The following is a 15,878-nucleotide window of genomic DNA, read 5'->3' on the forward strand; positions in this document are numbered from 1 at the left end:
CATGAACATCTTAATCTAAACATTGTATGTGCTTCTTAATTACGTTTCCTCCTGAGATTTGTGCAATTTTGAACGTCTTTTAGATTTGAGATAATTGATTCTTCTGCACGAAAAATGTTAATATAATGTCCGATTTCTTCTTCTCATTTACTTAAAGTGATAGCGACGGAAATGGGAAACTCTTGATAACTCAAGGAAATTACTTGTTTTGTTAACTTTATTACCTCATTCTGTTGTTTGTTTTATTTATGCGATAGAAAAATGTAAAAGAAATATATTTGCCTATTACTTTATACTGAATGCTAGAATATTCGAATAATTTCAATTATAAGTTAATTTGGCAGAATTCAAAATAAAATAAATCCAATGGGTAGCAGTTCATTCAGCAAAAATAGGTTTTTAAGCAGCAGGAATTCAATATTTTTATGTGCTTTCGAGAGTTTTGTTAACATATTTATACAAAGTTATTTTTAGAAACGCAAATGAAAAGGATACATTTATGCGATTGCGAAACATGTTTTTGTTTATCTTTCAGTTTGTGCACTAGATTAAAGGTCATGGTAAGGTTTATAAACGTGCGTGCGAGATTTTACAATGCTTATTACAATTAATTTAAAGCAGGATGCATGACTTCCTTAAATTTACAAAATTTAATCCATTGCCTTTTACACAAGTTATATTTATCGTGTGGTAAATTCTGAAATTGTTGTATAAGGAATTGGCCAAATTGAATTTGTGATGCCCACAACTTCAGAATTTCAGTTATTACTGAATCATTGATTAATATTAAACACGTCCATTTTGTGTGTGGAGGGGGTGGGGGTGCACTATGGACCAAGAAAAAAATTTGGAAATGCGACATCGTAGTATTATTGCTATTTTTATGCCCCTGGATCGAAAGATCCCGGGGGTATATTGTTTTTGTCTTGTCTGTCTGTCGTCAACTTTCACCTTGCCCATAACTTTTGATTGGTTGGAGCTATGACTTTCATATTTCATAAGTGTCTTTTGGTACCATCATATTTGACCTTTTGACCTTGAAGTTTGACCCACTTTTGCAAAATTTTATGAGACTTTAACCTTGGACATAACTTCTGAACAGTTGGTGCTTGTGGTTTCAAACTTCACATGTGTATTCCTTATGACAAGACCTTCCTCTGGATATCAACCTCTTTGACCTTGACTAAGGAGTTTGACCTTCTTTTGAAAACCTTTAACCTTGGCCATAACTTTTGAACGGTTGGAGCTAGGGCTTTCATACTTCACATATGTAATTTTTGTGACAAGACCTTCGTTTGGATACCAACCACTTTGACCTTTTTATTGACCTAGGAGTTTGACCTACTTTTGAAAAACTTTAACCTTGGCCATAACTTTTGAATGGTTGATGCTAGGGCTTTCAAACCTCACATATGTAATCCTTGTGACATCACCTTCCTTTGGATACCAACAACCTTGACCTTGACGTTTTACTAACTTTTGAAAAACTTTAACCTTCGCCATAACTTTTGATTAATTGCAGCTAGGGCTTTCAAATTTCACAGGTATATTCCTCGAGACAAGACCTCTCTTTGGGTACCAACACTTTTTTATCTTTTGGCCTAGATTTTGACTTGCATTTGAGAAACTTTAACCTTCGCCATAAGCTGCCATACGGGGGCATCAGTGTTTCACAAACACATCTTGTTTCGAATGTGTACTTATGTCTACATGTACTAATGCAGATTGAATGGGATTGACTCTTAAAATTGCCACGTTCTTGAATGACGTTCCCTAAACTTTCCATCACGTCCAGTCTTCTGTTAAAATATTAGTCTGGTAAATGAAGTGGGTGCCTTGTCATAACACATTCGGTTATTCCAGGTAAGACGGATTTATAACTAATAGGTAGCGTACTGGAAATACTACATATACTTGTAAGAACGAAAATGAAAAAAAGTGAAAGATAAGGAACAGTGATCAAATTAAGAACAGAACAAAAACACGGACCCCTGGAAACACCAGACTTGTATCTGACGGAAGGTTTTTAAAGCTTTGGAAATTTCAACCAACAACCGCCGCATGCTTACTGCTGTGTTGAGATGCTGTAAATTTCAAAAATGTTTGCCTCATATTCCAGGCGAGGCGTAAAAAAAAAAATTAAACACACAATGAGCTAACTGAAAATAATTTTAGCTTTCGAAGCATTTTTTGTAATGTGAAATTCATGTATTTGATTGAATTATTCACCATGTGCATAACTGATAGTATTAATGCAGCCTGCATGCTGAAATGGAATTCAGATTAGGTTGTCGTATTTTCATGATCTATTTTTCATTTTAAATATATATGTAATATTTATAATAGTAGAGAAGAAGGATAAAAGAAAGTGTGCGAGTTAATTTGTGTACATCATGTTATTCCTCTTAGATAGTTACTTGTTTTAACAGATAATAGCTGAATGCACACGTATTTGGACATTTAATAATGTCATACACTCACTGGTTTTATGTTACTTGTACGTGATTTCTTGTAAGACGCTTTAAGTAACCCTAATTGTTATTATAAATATACTTGTTTCATTGTTTATCTATACGAAGCATATTTTTTCTGTAGCAAAAACTTAATATTTCTTAAATGTGTTGTAGAAAATTGGCTTTCGTAGCATATAATCCGAGCTTCTGATGATTGCAACTTGTACAAGTAGGTATTTTTTTTCTAAACTATCAGTCTTTCTGTTTATAGAAGTCCGATATGTTAACAAAAAATTAGCACACTAAGCAACTTTTTTCATGAAGTTATAATTTAAATGTCTTAGTTTGTGAAGTATTCCTTGTCTTTTACAAAATTACAAAGTTGATATAATTCTTTCTTTTTTTCTAAGAAATTCTTCCTATGAATTAGGAGCACCCCATTTTATAAAATAGATATTTAAACAGTTTTTAACTTAACCCTTTATTTGAAAAAAATCTTGAGACTTTAAAATGTCTTTTAGGGATACCTAATTTAATTGTCTTATAATATTAAAACTAATGGTTATTAAGAGTTTAATTAAACAAGTTAATATGCCTCTATATTTCATTTTTCAGACAAGCTGAAAAACTTTAAGAGTTTTTTTTTATCTTATCAAACAGTCAAGCTTTTGTTTTTCTGCTGTCCAGATTTCAGAATTTAGTGAAACGAGGAAACAAACTTAACTAATAATGAAAGAATTTTCCCAAAACACACCAAGAAGTGAATCACATGCATTTTGTTTTGTTTACCACCTTAAAGATAAGTGAGAGTAGTGTAGGTAAACCATAAAATCCTCAACCTCTTGTCAGTGAAGGGAATAGAAAACTATTTGTCATTTTAGTGGTGAATACTCTAATAGAAAGCAACTGAAACCATCCAAAACCAGAAGCAATGGCAGTCCTTAAAAATTGACAAATTTCAGAATGTCTACCTTAAAAAGGTTCAAATAAAAAAGTTAAGATTGGAATGAAATGTTACAAAACTGAAATAATTATAGTTACCTTTGCATAAAAAAAATGTGTAATATAATATAACAATTGTTAACAAACAAATCATTTTTGATGTTTTAAGAATCAACTATGAAGTTTTTTTTAGTTTTAGTTTAGGAATAGTCTTTTTATTGTTCAAACGCCATGCTCCCCCTCGATCCCTTTTTTGTGGCAGTAGGGTTGAACTGTGGCATGTTTTTCCATGAAAAATTGCCAAGATTTAGAGGAATATCCTAACCCCTCTCTAATTTGGCAGTTTCTGCTTTTTAGCTCACCTGAGCTGAAAGCTCAAGTGAGCTTTTCTGATCACCCATTGTCCGTCTGTAAACTTGTAACATTTTCAACTTCTCCTCAAGAACCACTGGGCCAATTTTAACCAAACTTGGTACAAAGCATCCTTGGGTGAAGGGGAGTTTAAATTCTTAAAATGAAGGGCCAAGTCCCTCTTACAAGAGGAGATAATCAAGAACAGACAAAAAAGGTTGGGGTCATTAAAAAAATCTTCTCAAGAACCACTGGGCCAGAAAAGCTGAAACTTGTATGGAAGCATCCTGGGGTAGTGTAGATTCTAAATTGTTCAAATCATGACCCCCAGGGGTAGGGCGGGGCCATAATAGGGAATCCAAGTTGTACATTGAAATATATAGAAAAATTCTTTAAAAACCTTCTCAAGAACCACTGGGCCGGAAGAGCTGAAACTTATGAGGAAGCATCCTAGGGTAGTATATATTCTGGATTGTTCAAATCATGACCCCCAGGGAAGGGTGGGGCCACAATAAATATTACAAGGGGGAAAATCTTGTGAAGAGCAGCAGGGCCAAAGTTACTCAGGTGAGCATTGTTGCCCATGGGTCTCTTGTTTCTCCACGTTGTCACGTGATTAAATCCTGTAACGCCCGAAGGGCGTTATATAAGAGAAGATTTGATCATGTGCGAACTTCAAGTCATTTCCCAATGAAACTCTAACAAATGATATTTTATTTCTTATATTATTAATTCCAGTTAAGGGTGTCGTTTTGCATTACGTCACAACCTATAATGACAGCTGCGCTCAAGGTGAATAGTACATGCCTCCTAACCGCAAGCTTTATGACTGGAAGTTTCTTTTTATTCCTGATTGGTTGCTCGTGCAACAGACTATTTCCGTGTCAATGTTGATAAAATGAGTTGACCAATCACACAGCGGGGGCTTGAATTGTTTACGCTGGGGCCAACTTTAAGATATTGTTTGCTTGCCCTCTCTCGACTCATGATGAAAAAAGTGAGTCGGTAAGTAGGTGAGAATTTCTTTTCTTCAAATGAAATATATGGAGATAACGAACAGTATTCAAGCTAGCTCAAAAGTCCATTAAACATTACAAAATAGGAGCAGAGCAAACACGGACCCCCAAAACATCAGAGGTGGGATCAGGTGCCATGGATGAGTGAGCACCCCCTGCCACCGGTCTCACCCGCCGTGTGCTCTTTGTCATGATCGGGAAATAACGGAAAAATCCGTCGACAATTCAATGTGTAAATAATGGCCTAACAATAAGTATGTAAAACGTCAGTCAGCATTTGACTCAATGATAAATTGTATTTGCTGACAAGGTTATTTTATCGACCATAGAACTTGCGAAATAATGACTTTAAACAAGACTGCTGATATTCTTGTTTCATTAACTTGTTTATAAATAATTTACCTCGTTTTTTATATTATACATACGTAGAGCATGCTCTTGCGTATTGGATTAACCGAGAGATATAAACCCTGTATGCAGGTGATGAAGGTATATTGCTGCATAAGTAAGGGAAGCTGACGATTGAAAAGTTAAAGTCATCACGTTTATCATAAAGCTTGGTTGTTAGATTACCATTAACGTCTTTTTCAAGTAAAATATCCAAATATGAAACAGATTTGTCAGAATCTGTGGTATCTTTTATCTCAAGCTCACCGGGACATATCGTATTGACATAAGAATGGAAATAATCATTGTTAATTGACAATACGTCTTCGATATATCTAAATGTCGAGTTGAAGGCCACAGAAAGTGTTTTCTTCTTTTCACGTATAAGATTTTGGACAAATTCTGCTTCATATGAATACAAAAAAAGGTCTTCTAATAATGGGGCGCAATTGGTACCCATGGGAATTCCAATAGATTGTTGGAAGACCTGGTCTCCAAATACCACATAGATATTGTCAATCAAAAAAAGTTTTTAAGCTGTTGATTTTGGTAAAATCTTGTGATTTCAAATTTTCCAAAAGTTCCTTAAAATTTTGAAATTTTCAAAGAAAATTTCAAAATCAATGCTGAATTTTCAAAATCTATTTTCTGGAATGCATTAAAAAAATAATTGCTTCCTGGAAGTAAAAAAAAGTTGTGAGTCGGGCCATTTTTAGCCAGTCGGTCGGGAGAGGGCAACCAAACATTTTTTTAAAGATGGCCTGGGTGCATCTGTCGAAAAAGATCGTGACGTAATGCGAAACGGCACACTTAAATTGAATAAATAATTTTCATATTTTTGAGTTTTATTCCTGTTATAAAGGAAAAAATGTAATATTTAGACCTCGTGGCATGGAAATGCAACATAACATGCATGTACATTATGTGACGTCACAGTCTAGCCCTTCCAAAAGTCTCGTGCGGTTTGCTTTCCATACGCAAGAAAGTCTGATCACGTGACCAACTTCATGTTGAAAATTGAATGTCAATTTGATTAGTATTGTCATATATAGATACACAAGGCAAATGTTAATATAGTGATATAGCTCCCTATGTGATCCATGTTTTAGCATACGACAAACAGTAAAATTTGGAAAACTAAAATTTAAAATTGACACCCAAATAGATAATGATTCGTCAGCATGTTAACTATATATGAAAAAGTAATACAAGATAATAATAGTTGCAACTTCTCAGGTTTCACAGCAATATGTTAAAAAATAAAACTAAGACAAGAGGCCCAAGGGGCTTTACTGTCACCTGAGTATAATACAACAATTTAGAGGATCCATAGAGTATAAAATGAACTGAAAGGTGAAGCTTTGTTGCCCAAAAGCAAGAAAAATATGGTGATCAGGATCAACAAAATAATTAGTCCAGTGTTCATTAAAAGTTCATAAATTAGGTTCTAATCTGTTCCCCATTTATCACTATCACCATACTGTATATTAAACTATCAGTGCTTCTGTACTATTTTAATTCCTTGTTGAAATCTCTTTCATTGTACTCTTTTGATCTTTGATGAACATTGAATAAGACAAGTTATTTTTGTCTCATTTTTTATTTATCTATTACAAGTCTACCTGATCATTAAAACTATGAAAGTACTTTTTGTATTATACAATAAAAATTGTTGCATAATTCTCTTATTCTGTTAACCTTTCAAGTATATTATTTACAGTGATTAATTATCAAAAGTAAATGGCAAAGGGGAATAACTCCTCTCAGTAGAATACAAATTGATATAGCCCTGGCCAGGACCAGAACACTTGACCAAATGGTCCAGATGTTCAAAAATCTTTATTAAAACTTTTACTCTTTTTGCCTCTGATATCCCCAGGTGCAGAGAAGATTTTCAAAAAAATAATGCATTTTTACTACAGATTCAGAGTCGCCCGCGTGGCGCAGTGGTTAGAGCGTCTGCTCTAGAGTCGCGAAGTAAGGGAGTTGATCCTTACGTCGCGGGTTCGAATCCCACTGTGAGACGTGGAGAGCGGCCCTTCGGATGAGACCGTATAAACCGAGGTCCCGTGTCGCAGTAGGTGCTGGCACGAAAAAGATCCCTCACTGCTCAATGGCCGTAAGTGCCGAGTATAGAACAAAATATGCAGCTCTCCACCGGCAATTGGTGGCGTCTCCATATGAGTGAAAAATTCTCGAGAGGGACGTTAAACAACGTACAAACAAACTACAGATTTACTATATTATCAATAGAGCCCCCCCCCCCCCTCCCCGAGAAACACCAGAGCCTTTCACTCTGGGACCAGAAGTTTGCTCATCATAAGTAATCACTTTGTTTATCTGCTTAACACTTAGGAGCAGAGAGGATTATTTAACAGAATTAATGCATTTTCACTATATTATTAAGAGCCCCCACCCTTCCACCAGCACATCTGACCCACGGGTCATGCAATTCACTACTCTGGAAGAAGCACTCTTGCTCATCATAACTATACACTTAGCTTCTTTGCTTTTTAAACAGAAGCAGAAAAGAATATTTTCAAAGAAATTTTGCTTTTTCACTATATAATCATTAAAGACCCCCCCCCCCCCTTTTCACCAGAAACCTTGACCCTGGGGCCATGAAATTCACAAATTTGGAAGAGGCAATCTTGCGTATCATAACAATGTACTTAGTTTGTTTAAATAATACCCAGGGGCAGAGAAGATTTTCAAAGAAATAATTCACCTTCACTATAGGATCTATATAGCCCCGCCCTAGGGCCATGAATTTCACAATTTTGGAAGAGACATCCTTAGTTTGTTTAAATAATACCTATGAGCAGAGATTGATTGATTGATTGATTGATTGTATGTTGTTTTACGTCCCATTCGACAATTTTTCACTCATATAGAGACGTCACCATATACCGGTGAAGGGCTTCTTATTTTGACCTTTACTCGGCACTCAGGACCATTGAGCAGTGAGGAATCTTTATCGTGCCAGCGCCTGCCGTGACACGGGGCCTCGGTTTTTAAGGTCTCATCTGAATGACCCGCAACTTTCACTTCAAAGTGCCGAGTGCATGGCGAAGGAACAGTTGCAACCCATTTTTTATCGATTTAGGTAAGTCGCGGGCGAGAATCGAACTCACGACCTCCCGATCACGAAGCGAGCGCTCTACCGACTGAGCTACCGTGAACGGTGCCCCCATGAGCAGAGAAGATTTTTAAAGCATTAATGCATTTTCACTATATAATAAATAGAGCTCCGCCCTAACAAAAAAACCCCGATCCAGGGGTCATGAAATTCACTATTTTGGAAGAGGCATCCTTGCTTATCATAACTATGTATTCAATTTGTTTAAATAATACCCAGGAGTAGAGAAGATTTTCAAAGAAATAATACACTTTCACTTTATGATCTATATAGCCCCGCCCTAGCACCAGAACCCTGACCCTGGGGCCATGAATTTCACAATTTTGGTAGAGTCACCCTTGCTTATCATACCATTTTGGTAGAGGGCTCAATGCTTATTACAATCATATCAACAGTTTGGCTGCTTGATTTCCAGGAGTATAGAAGAATTTTAAAAATTGCATTAATTTTGGTGGTTTTAACCCCACCCCTCAGGCTCCAGGTGGGCAGGGACCATGAAATTCACAAATTTTGTTCCCCTTTACACATAGATGCCATATGCTAAAATTGGCTGAAATTGGTTTAGCGGTTTCAGAGAAGAAGCTGAAAATGTTCAAATGTTAACACACGACGGACGACGCTTGACGACTGACGAAAACAGATAGCAATAGGTCACCTGAGTGACTCAGGTGACCTCAAAATGTGGAATCAAAAATGGGTACTTGATATGCAGAATTTCGATCCCGATTATAATTCCATTCAAAATTTTTTGATCAATAAATTAATTGCAGATTAAAAGAAGGTAAAATTCATGAAAAGAGGTTAAATGAATACAGAAGCAATCTTAGGACAGTTACAGTTAACACAGAATGCACTTATATTTAAGAAAAATTCTTGTCAAATTTCAAGCATTTAATCAAAATTTTTCAGTTAACCTTTTTCATTAAAACCTGTTCATTAATTTTTCCACACTTTTAAAAACTTGAAAACTAAAGATGAGTGCTTGTTTTATTTTTGCATGTACAACCAGTAACATAGTATTTATAATTATTTGTTTTAATAATATTGTTTTAAATTCACGATGTTTGTATTATAATTACAATGCATATGTCAAAGATATCTACTCCATGACAACAAATACAAAAAAAGACACAATTGTCATACTCCTTACAAAGTAAGATTAAAGTTTGATAATAAATCATCCACAACAACGCTTGTTACATGTATTTTTGTTCCAAACTTTGTCATTTTTGGTTGACTTTTTAGCTCACAAATGCCCGAAGCTAGTTAAAGTAACATATCAAAACTGGAGGAGACATTTTAGAAAAGCATGTCTTAAGGAGGGATTCTTGTCTGGTGTTTGACTAGATGAAATATTCAAAGTATATTTGCTTATATCTCTTATATATTTAGATGCGAGGGATTTAAAAGTTCACATTTTTCTTTCCTCAACATAATTATACCACTTAAAATAAAAATGGTAAACTGAGTTTGAAATCTAGCAGGGACTATATTTTTCGCGGAACGGTGGCGTATGAAAATAATACATAGTAATGATGAGCAAGAGTGCCTCTTCCAAAATTGTGAAATTCATGACCCCTGGGTCAGGGGTTCTGGTGTAAGGGGGGGGGGGGCCTCTATTGATTATATAGTGAAAATACATTAATTCTTTGAAAATCTTCCTCTCTGCTCCTTGGTATGAAACATACTAAGTTCATAGTAATGATGAGCAGGAGTGCTTCTTCCAAAATTGTGAAATTCATGGTCCCTGGGTCAGGGGTTCAAATGTTAGGGTGGGGCTCTATTGATTATATAATGAAAAATGCATGAATTCTTTGAAAATCTTCTCTGCTCCTGGGTATTAAATAAACTAAGTATAATAGTTTTATTTGTGAGCAAGAGTGCGTCTTTCAAAGTTTTGAATTTTATGGCCACTGGGTCAGGGGTTCTGGTGTAAGGGAGGGGGGGGGGGCTCTATTGATTATATAGTGAAAATACATTAATTCTTTGAAAATCTTCTTCTCTGCTCCTGGGTATTAAACAAACTAACTAAATACATAGTTATGATGAGCATGTCTGCTTCTTCCAAAATTGTGAAATTCATGGCCCCAGGGTAATAAACTAACTAAGTATATAGTTATGATGAGCAAGAGTGTCTCTTCCAAAGTTTTGAATTTCATGGCCCCTGGGACAGGGTTCTGGTGTTAGGGCGGGGCTCTTTAATTATGTAGTGAAAATACATTTATTCTGTTAAATAATCCTGTCTTATCCTTAGTGTTGAGCAGATAAACAAAGTGCATAGTGCTTCTTACATTTTTTTTAAAACTTTGTGGTCCAAGGGTGAGGGGCTTTTGTGTTTCTCATTGGGGGGGGGGGTCTATTGATAATATAGTGAAAATGTATTAATTCTTTAAAAATCTTCAACTAAGTGCAGAGTTATGATGATGAGGGTACCTCTTCCAAATCTGTGAAATTCATGATCCTGGGTCATGGGATTTGGCTTAGGTAGGGCTGAGTTGAATATGTAGTCATGGTACATGTAGTAAAAATGCATTATTTCTTTGAAAATCTTCTCTGCTCCTTGGCATATCAAAGGCAAACGAAGTAAAAGTTTTAATAAGCAAGGATATTTTTACCAAATTGTTAAACATCTGGACCATTTGGGCAAGTGTTCTGGTCCTGGCCGGGGTTCTATTGATTTGTATTCTTCTGAGAGAAGTTATTCCCCTTTGCAATTCACTTTTGATAATTAATCACTGCAAATAATGTATTTGAAAAGTTAATAGAATAAGAGAATTGTGCAAAAAAAAAAAAAAAAATATTGTATAATACAAAAACTAATAGACTTGAAAATAATAGAATAATAAAACTGAGACAAAAATAACTTATTAAAATGTTCTTCAAAGACCAAGAGAAGCCAATGTGAGAGATTACAATTTGGGGTTAAAAATAGTACAGAATTACCAATAGTTTGTTAACAGTCTGCATGGTGATAGTGATAAATTGGGGACAGATTAGAACTTAATTTTAATATGAGTTGTTATTAAATATTAGATTAATTCATTCATTGATCCTGATTATCCTATTTCTCTTGCTTTTGGGCAACAAAGCTTCATCTACCAGTTTATTTTATATTCTATGGATCCTCTAAGTTGTTGTATTATACTCAGGTGACCGTTAAGGCCCTTGGGCCTCTTGTTCTCTTTAGATCCACATCACCATGATACAAATGTATTTGAAAAAAAAAATAATATAATCCCACTTTTACTAGCTGAAGTCTTCATAGGTGGAATATAATTCTGTTGAGATGCTGACAAGACTCCATTCTTTATGAATGGATTGAAATATATTTGAGATTTAATTTTTCTCCCGATACATTTGTGATTTTTTAATTCATGAAAGATATTCAAAATTCGAAATTCTTTTACGCTGATAAAATATTTTTGCCATTTTGTCACGAAATTCTAATAAATATGCTAGTTTAGAATTGGACATAAAATTAACACAGACACGCTGTCACGGGATATCAAGTAGCACTATTTCACACCAATCTGTGCAAAAAATGTATTTTACATGTTTTGCAATTTAATTGCATAAAATCCACCCAAAGGAGTTATTTGTAATTGTATAGTACACAGGTATTCTATGTGCTGCAAAGTGTATTTATATTGTACGTATACACAGGTAATACTATGTGCAGCAGAGTGTATCTGTATAGTACACTGCTATTCTATATACTGGTATTCTATGAGCTTCAGAGAATATTTGTAGTTTTATAATACACTAATTATTCTATGTGCTGCAGAATGTTTTATATTTAATAGTACACTGGCATTGCATGTGCTCCAGGGTGTATTTGTTTACTACACTGGTAATCAATACGCGTGTGCTGCAGAGTGTATTTGTTTATATAGTATAATAATATTGTGTGTGCTTCAGAGTGTGTTTTTAACTGTATAGTACACTGGTTTTCTATGTGCTGCAGAGTGTATTTGTATAGGATACTGATATTGTATGTGCTTCAGAGTGTTTTTTAACTGTATAGTACACTGGTTTTCTATGTGCTGCAGAGTGTATTTGTATAGTATACTGATATTGTATGTGCTTCAGTGTGTTTTTTAACTGTATAGTACACTGATTTTCTATGTGCTGCAGAGTGTATTTGTAATAATATAGGACACTGGTAATCGTAAGTGCTGAAAAGTATCTTAACCTTTCCGTAGACAACTATTTCTTCTGTTATTTTTCTAATGTTGATCAAGAGCTCTCTTGTATGCTGCTTTAGAAATAATTCTGCTATTTCATGCCCAATGGGTCAGGTGGGGGAACAATTAGTTCCTTAACAGTCGTTTATCAATTAAGAGCTGGGCTCTTATTTTAAATAGATTGCTCTTATGTATAGTCAAATCATTGAAATTATGAGAGTAATTTTATAAAAATATTTAATTAACCTTACTCTTTCTGCCTTCTCACCGCATACAATAAAGAGTTTCTAGTAATAAAAAATCATTCAAGCTACGTTTTAGTCCCCTATCGGTGAAACCGGAGGGGACTATAAGTTTTTTCAATAGAAGTTGAAGGAGAAAAATCAACATTCTAGAAAATACACTGACAGATAAATGAGATTTGATCGGTGTTAAAACGACAAAACTGCTTTGTGTGGTAACTATTGATCACACAGAAAATTTATATCCCAGTCTATAACGTATATGACCTATACTCCTGGAGTCATGTAAAGTGAAATGCTATTAAGGGGTAACTGAAAATGTTACAATGACATCTCATGCTGAAACGTCTGCCTTTTAAAGACATAACCAAAGCAAGATCAAATAAGATCAAATTAGCGACTTGAACTTACCCCCCCCCCTTTTCTTAAAAAAAACCCCTTAAAACTTTAAAAATATACATCTTATATAAAACAAAAAGTGAACACTGTCACCATTGTTGTAAATAGCTTTATATTTACATCCACTGAAGCCTTTATTCTTATTTTTTTTTTAATGAAAGCCATCTCTTTCACCAATCAGTAAATACCGGTAATTAGCTTAAACCGTTTTTTCAAGCCATCTGTAAAGATTTCTTAATATATACAGTGTATTTTTCAGGCAATGAAACATCAATAATGCAATATTTAAATATCTAAACCTACTTAATATGTGATTAAATATTAACAATAAAATGTTGGTTTTTTTGTTTGTTTGTTTGCTAGTACGTAAATTGCGGTTGCAGCTATTGCAGAGAAAATAAACAAGAGGCCCATGTGCCACAACGCTCACCTGAGTCAATATCGCCCTGCTGTTTTTTCTATGGTATATTTCTATGTAAAACTTGCATCCTTATTGTGACCCAATCCTACTCCCAGGTGTCATGATTTTATTATAGATGTAACCCCATCCAACCTCTCACGGTCATGATTTGAACAAAATTGAATCTACATTATCTTACATGTATGATACTTCCATATCAATGTGACTACACGTGGTTTTGCTTTTCTGCAGATTTACATTCCCTTTACATCCATATGTTAAACTCTAATAATGTATTTATCTCAACCCACCCCCGGGGGTCATAGTTTGAACAAATTTGGATCTACACTTCCTTGGGATGTTTCCATATCAATATAACTAAACATGGCTTTGCTTTTTATGAGCGAAGGGGGTCATGATTTGAACAAATTTGAATCTATATTATGTAAAGTAGGTTTATTTTAAGTTTCATTTTTTTACTCAGTGGTTCTTGAGAAGAAAACTTGTAAAGATACCACCAAATTTTCACTAATTCTTAATTATCTTCCCTTGAAAGAGGGTATTGCCCTTTATTTGAACAAACTTGAATTTCCCTCACCCAAGGATACTCTGCGCCCTGCGCCAATTTTGGTTGAAACTGGTCAGTGGTTCTGGAGAAAAAGATGAAAACGTGAAAAGTTTACAACGACGGCGATAATGTCGACAACAGACAACGGACAAATTTTTATCAGAAAAGTTTACTTGAGCTTTTGGCTCAGGTGAGCTAAAAATACATAAACCGCATAAGCGGGTTATGTATTTTTCTGCAATAGCTGCAACATTAATCCCCATACTAACAAAAAGAAAGCATTTTATTGTTTAAGCAGAAGTCGAAGTTCGTGACCGAAGTGTGTGCCACATAAATGCGAATGTAACAAATGTGAATGTTTCCCAATATTCAAGCAAAATAATCATTTATGGTTCTTAAAATACCTCTAATTGCACAGAAATCTATAATGCATCATATTTGACTCGCATAAAAAGGGGGCCTTTGTCTTATGCCATAGTAACCGTGCTTTCACATGTTTTATGATCCGTTGATGGTGCAATTAGTACTTTTCAGCTTCTTTAGAATCATTCCTTGAAGCTTTGTGCAAAATGGAATGATTACTATTCAATGTGTATCGATTCTTTGTGTGGTTTGTCCTGAGACTTCCAAACGCATATCAGATTTGTTGCACTATCAAACTTCATCAGTAGTAATGGTATTGAACTCCGGAATGACCTATCTTGAAGTTCAGGTTCCGCTAGCATCCCAAGTTATGATATAATAACTTTATGAAAAAGAAATGTGTAACTCTTCTGGGATTGGCGGTCTTCTAATTGGGAGGAAGGCGCACAGAATTTCAAAGTAATTGAAGATGCAGATGTTGTCACTTTAATAAGGTTAATTGACTTTTCTGCTTTTGAGCTACAAAACGTCACTCGATACTCAGAAGGTGTTTTCAAAGTACAAGGAAAAGCCAAAGACATTATATGTGGACAAATCGAAGATGTTTGACGAGATTTCGTCTTGTTTTTGTCCAGTTGTATCGGAAGGGCGGTTGTCGATAGTTCATCAGGAATTTGAGGCTGTATTATTTGAATGACAATCAACAATTCGTGTTCTTTAAGGACGAGGGGAAAATATCAAATGCATACTGGCAAAACAAAATCAGACGAATTGCAGATTTGAATTGAATGGTATATGTATTAAGAAATTATTTACGGATTAATCCACCATCCTCCAGATGATTTTGCATTTAACTGTTTAGATACATTTACCGAAGGTTTGTTTTCTTACGATGGAATAAATTCAGAATTTTCGGAAAATCGACATTCTTGTATATGTGTGAGTAGCATAGCAGATTGGAAGCTGTAGATAAGTCTTTGAAATCATGAACTACTCTTTGAAACGGGAATACTTGGAAAAATGGATGTCCTTGATTGATAAACATCCCTTATCGCGAGGAATCCACGAAGAAATATTGAAGGTATGATTTACAGCCTTGTAAGTATTTAGACAGTTTTAGAATTATAGCTCGCATTAATGAGCAAATTCAGATCTGTATAGTTTTCACATGTGATGTTTGTGGAGATAATCAGGAATCGCAGCTGTTGAAATATATCTGTATCACATTGTACAGTAAGAAAGGGGAAAGAAAGGCTAATGCCCAAATGAAATAGGTAAAAATATTCCGTGAAAAGTGAATTGTGAGTTTAGCAAAGCCACGTCTGCCCCAAAACAGTCGCAATCGCAATTTCAATGCGATTTTTTTTTTATCACAAGTGTAAATCGTATTTTGTGTTTCATTGTTTGTCGTTAAATTATCTGTACTTTGAAAGG

The 15,878-nt window shown here is 34.8% G+C and overlaps 1 protein-coding gene and 1 non-coding gene across 6 annotated transcripts in view; one reads left to right on the forward strand and one right to left on the reverse strand.

Annotated features, from left to right (window-relative positions):
* Positions 1-15,878, forward strand: part of LOC133182197 (potassium/sodium hyperpolarization-activated cyclic nucleotide-gated channel 3-like) — a 101,064-nt gene that overhangs the window by 16,731 nt on the left and 68,455 nt on the right. For 4 of the 5 annotated variants that reach the window (XM_061316946.1, XM_061316949.1, XM_061316948.1 and 1 more), the window contains exon 1: positions 15,335-15,525. The exons of the other annotated variant lie outside the window; for it this stretch is intronic. In XM_061316946.1, the coding sequence (XP_061172930.1) occupies positions 15,430-15,525 (96 nt within the window). In that variant the 5' untranslated portion in view covers positions 15,335-15,429. Of the gene's footprint in view, positions 1-15,334; positions 15,526-15,878 lie in introns of those variants that run through there. 5 annotated transcript variants of the gene reach the window in all.
* On the reverse strand, positions 8,259-8,332 carry Trnat-cgu (transfer RNA threonine (anticodon CGU)). The gene has a single exon. It is a non-coding gene; the product is annotated as a tRNA-Thr (tRNA).

This window comes from Saccostrea echinata, unplaced genomic scaffold, assembly GCF_033153115.1.
Source record: "Saccostrea echinata isolate AGI-Se365-2 ecotype Australia unplaced genomic scaffold, CSIRO_AGI_Sech_v1 ptg000009l, whole genome shotgun sequence".
Taxonomy (NCBI): domain Eukaryota; kingdom Metazoa; phylum Mollusca; class Bivalvia; order Ostreida; family Ostreidae; genus Saccostrea; species Saccostrea echinata.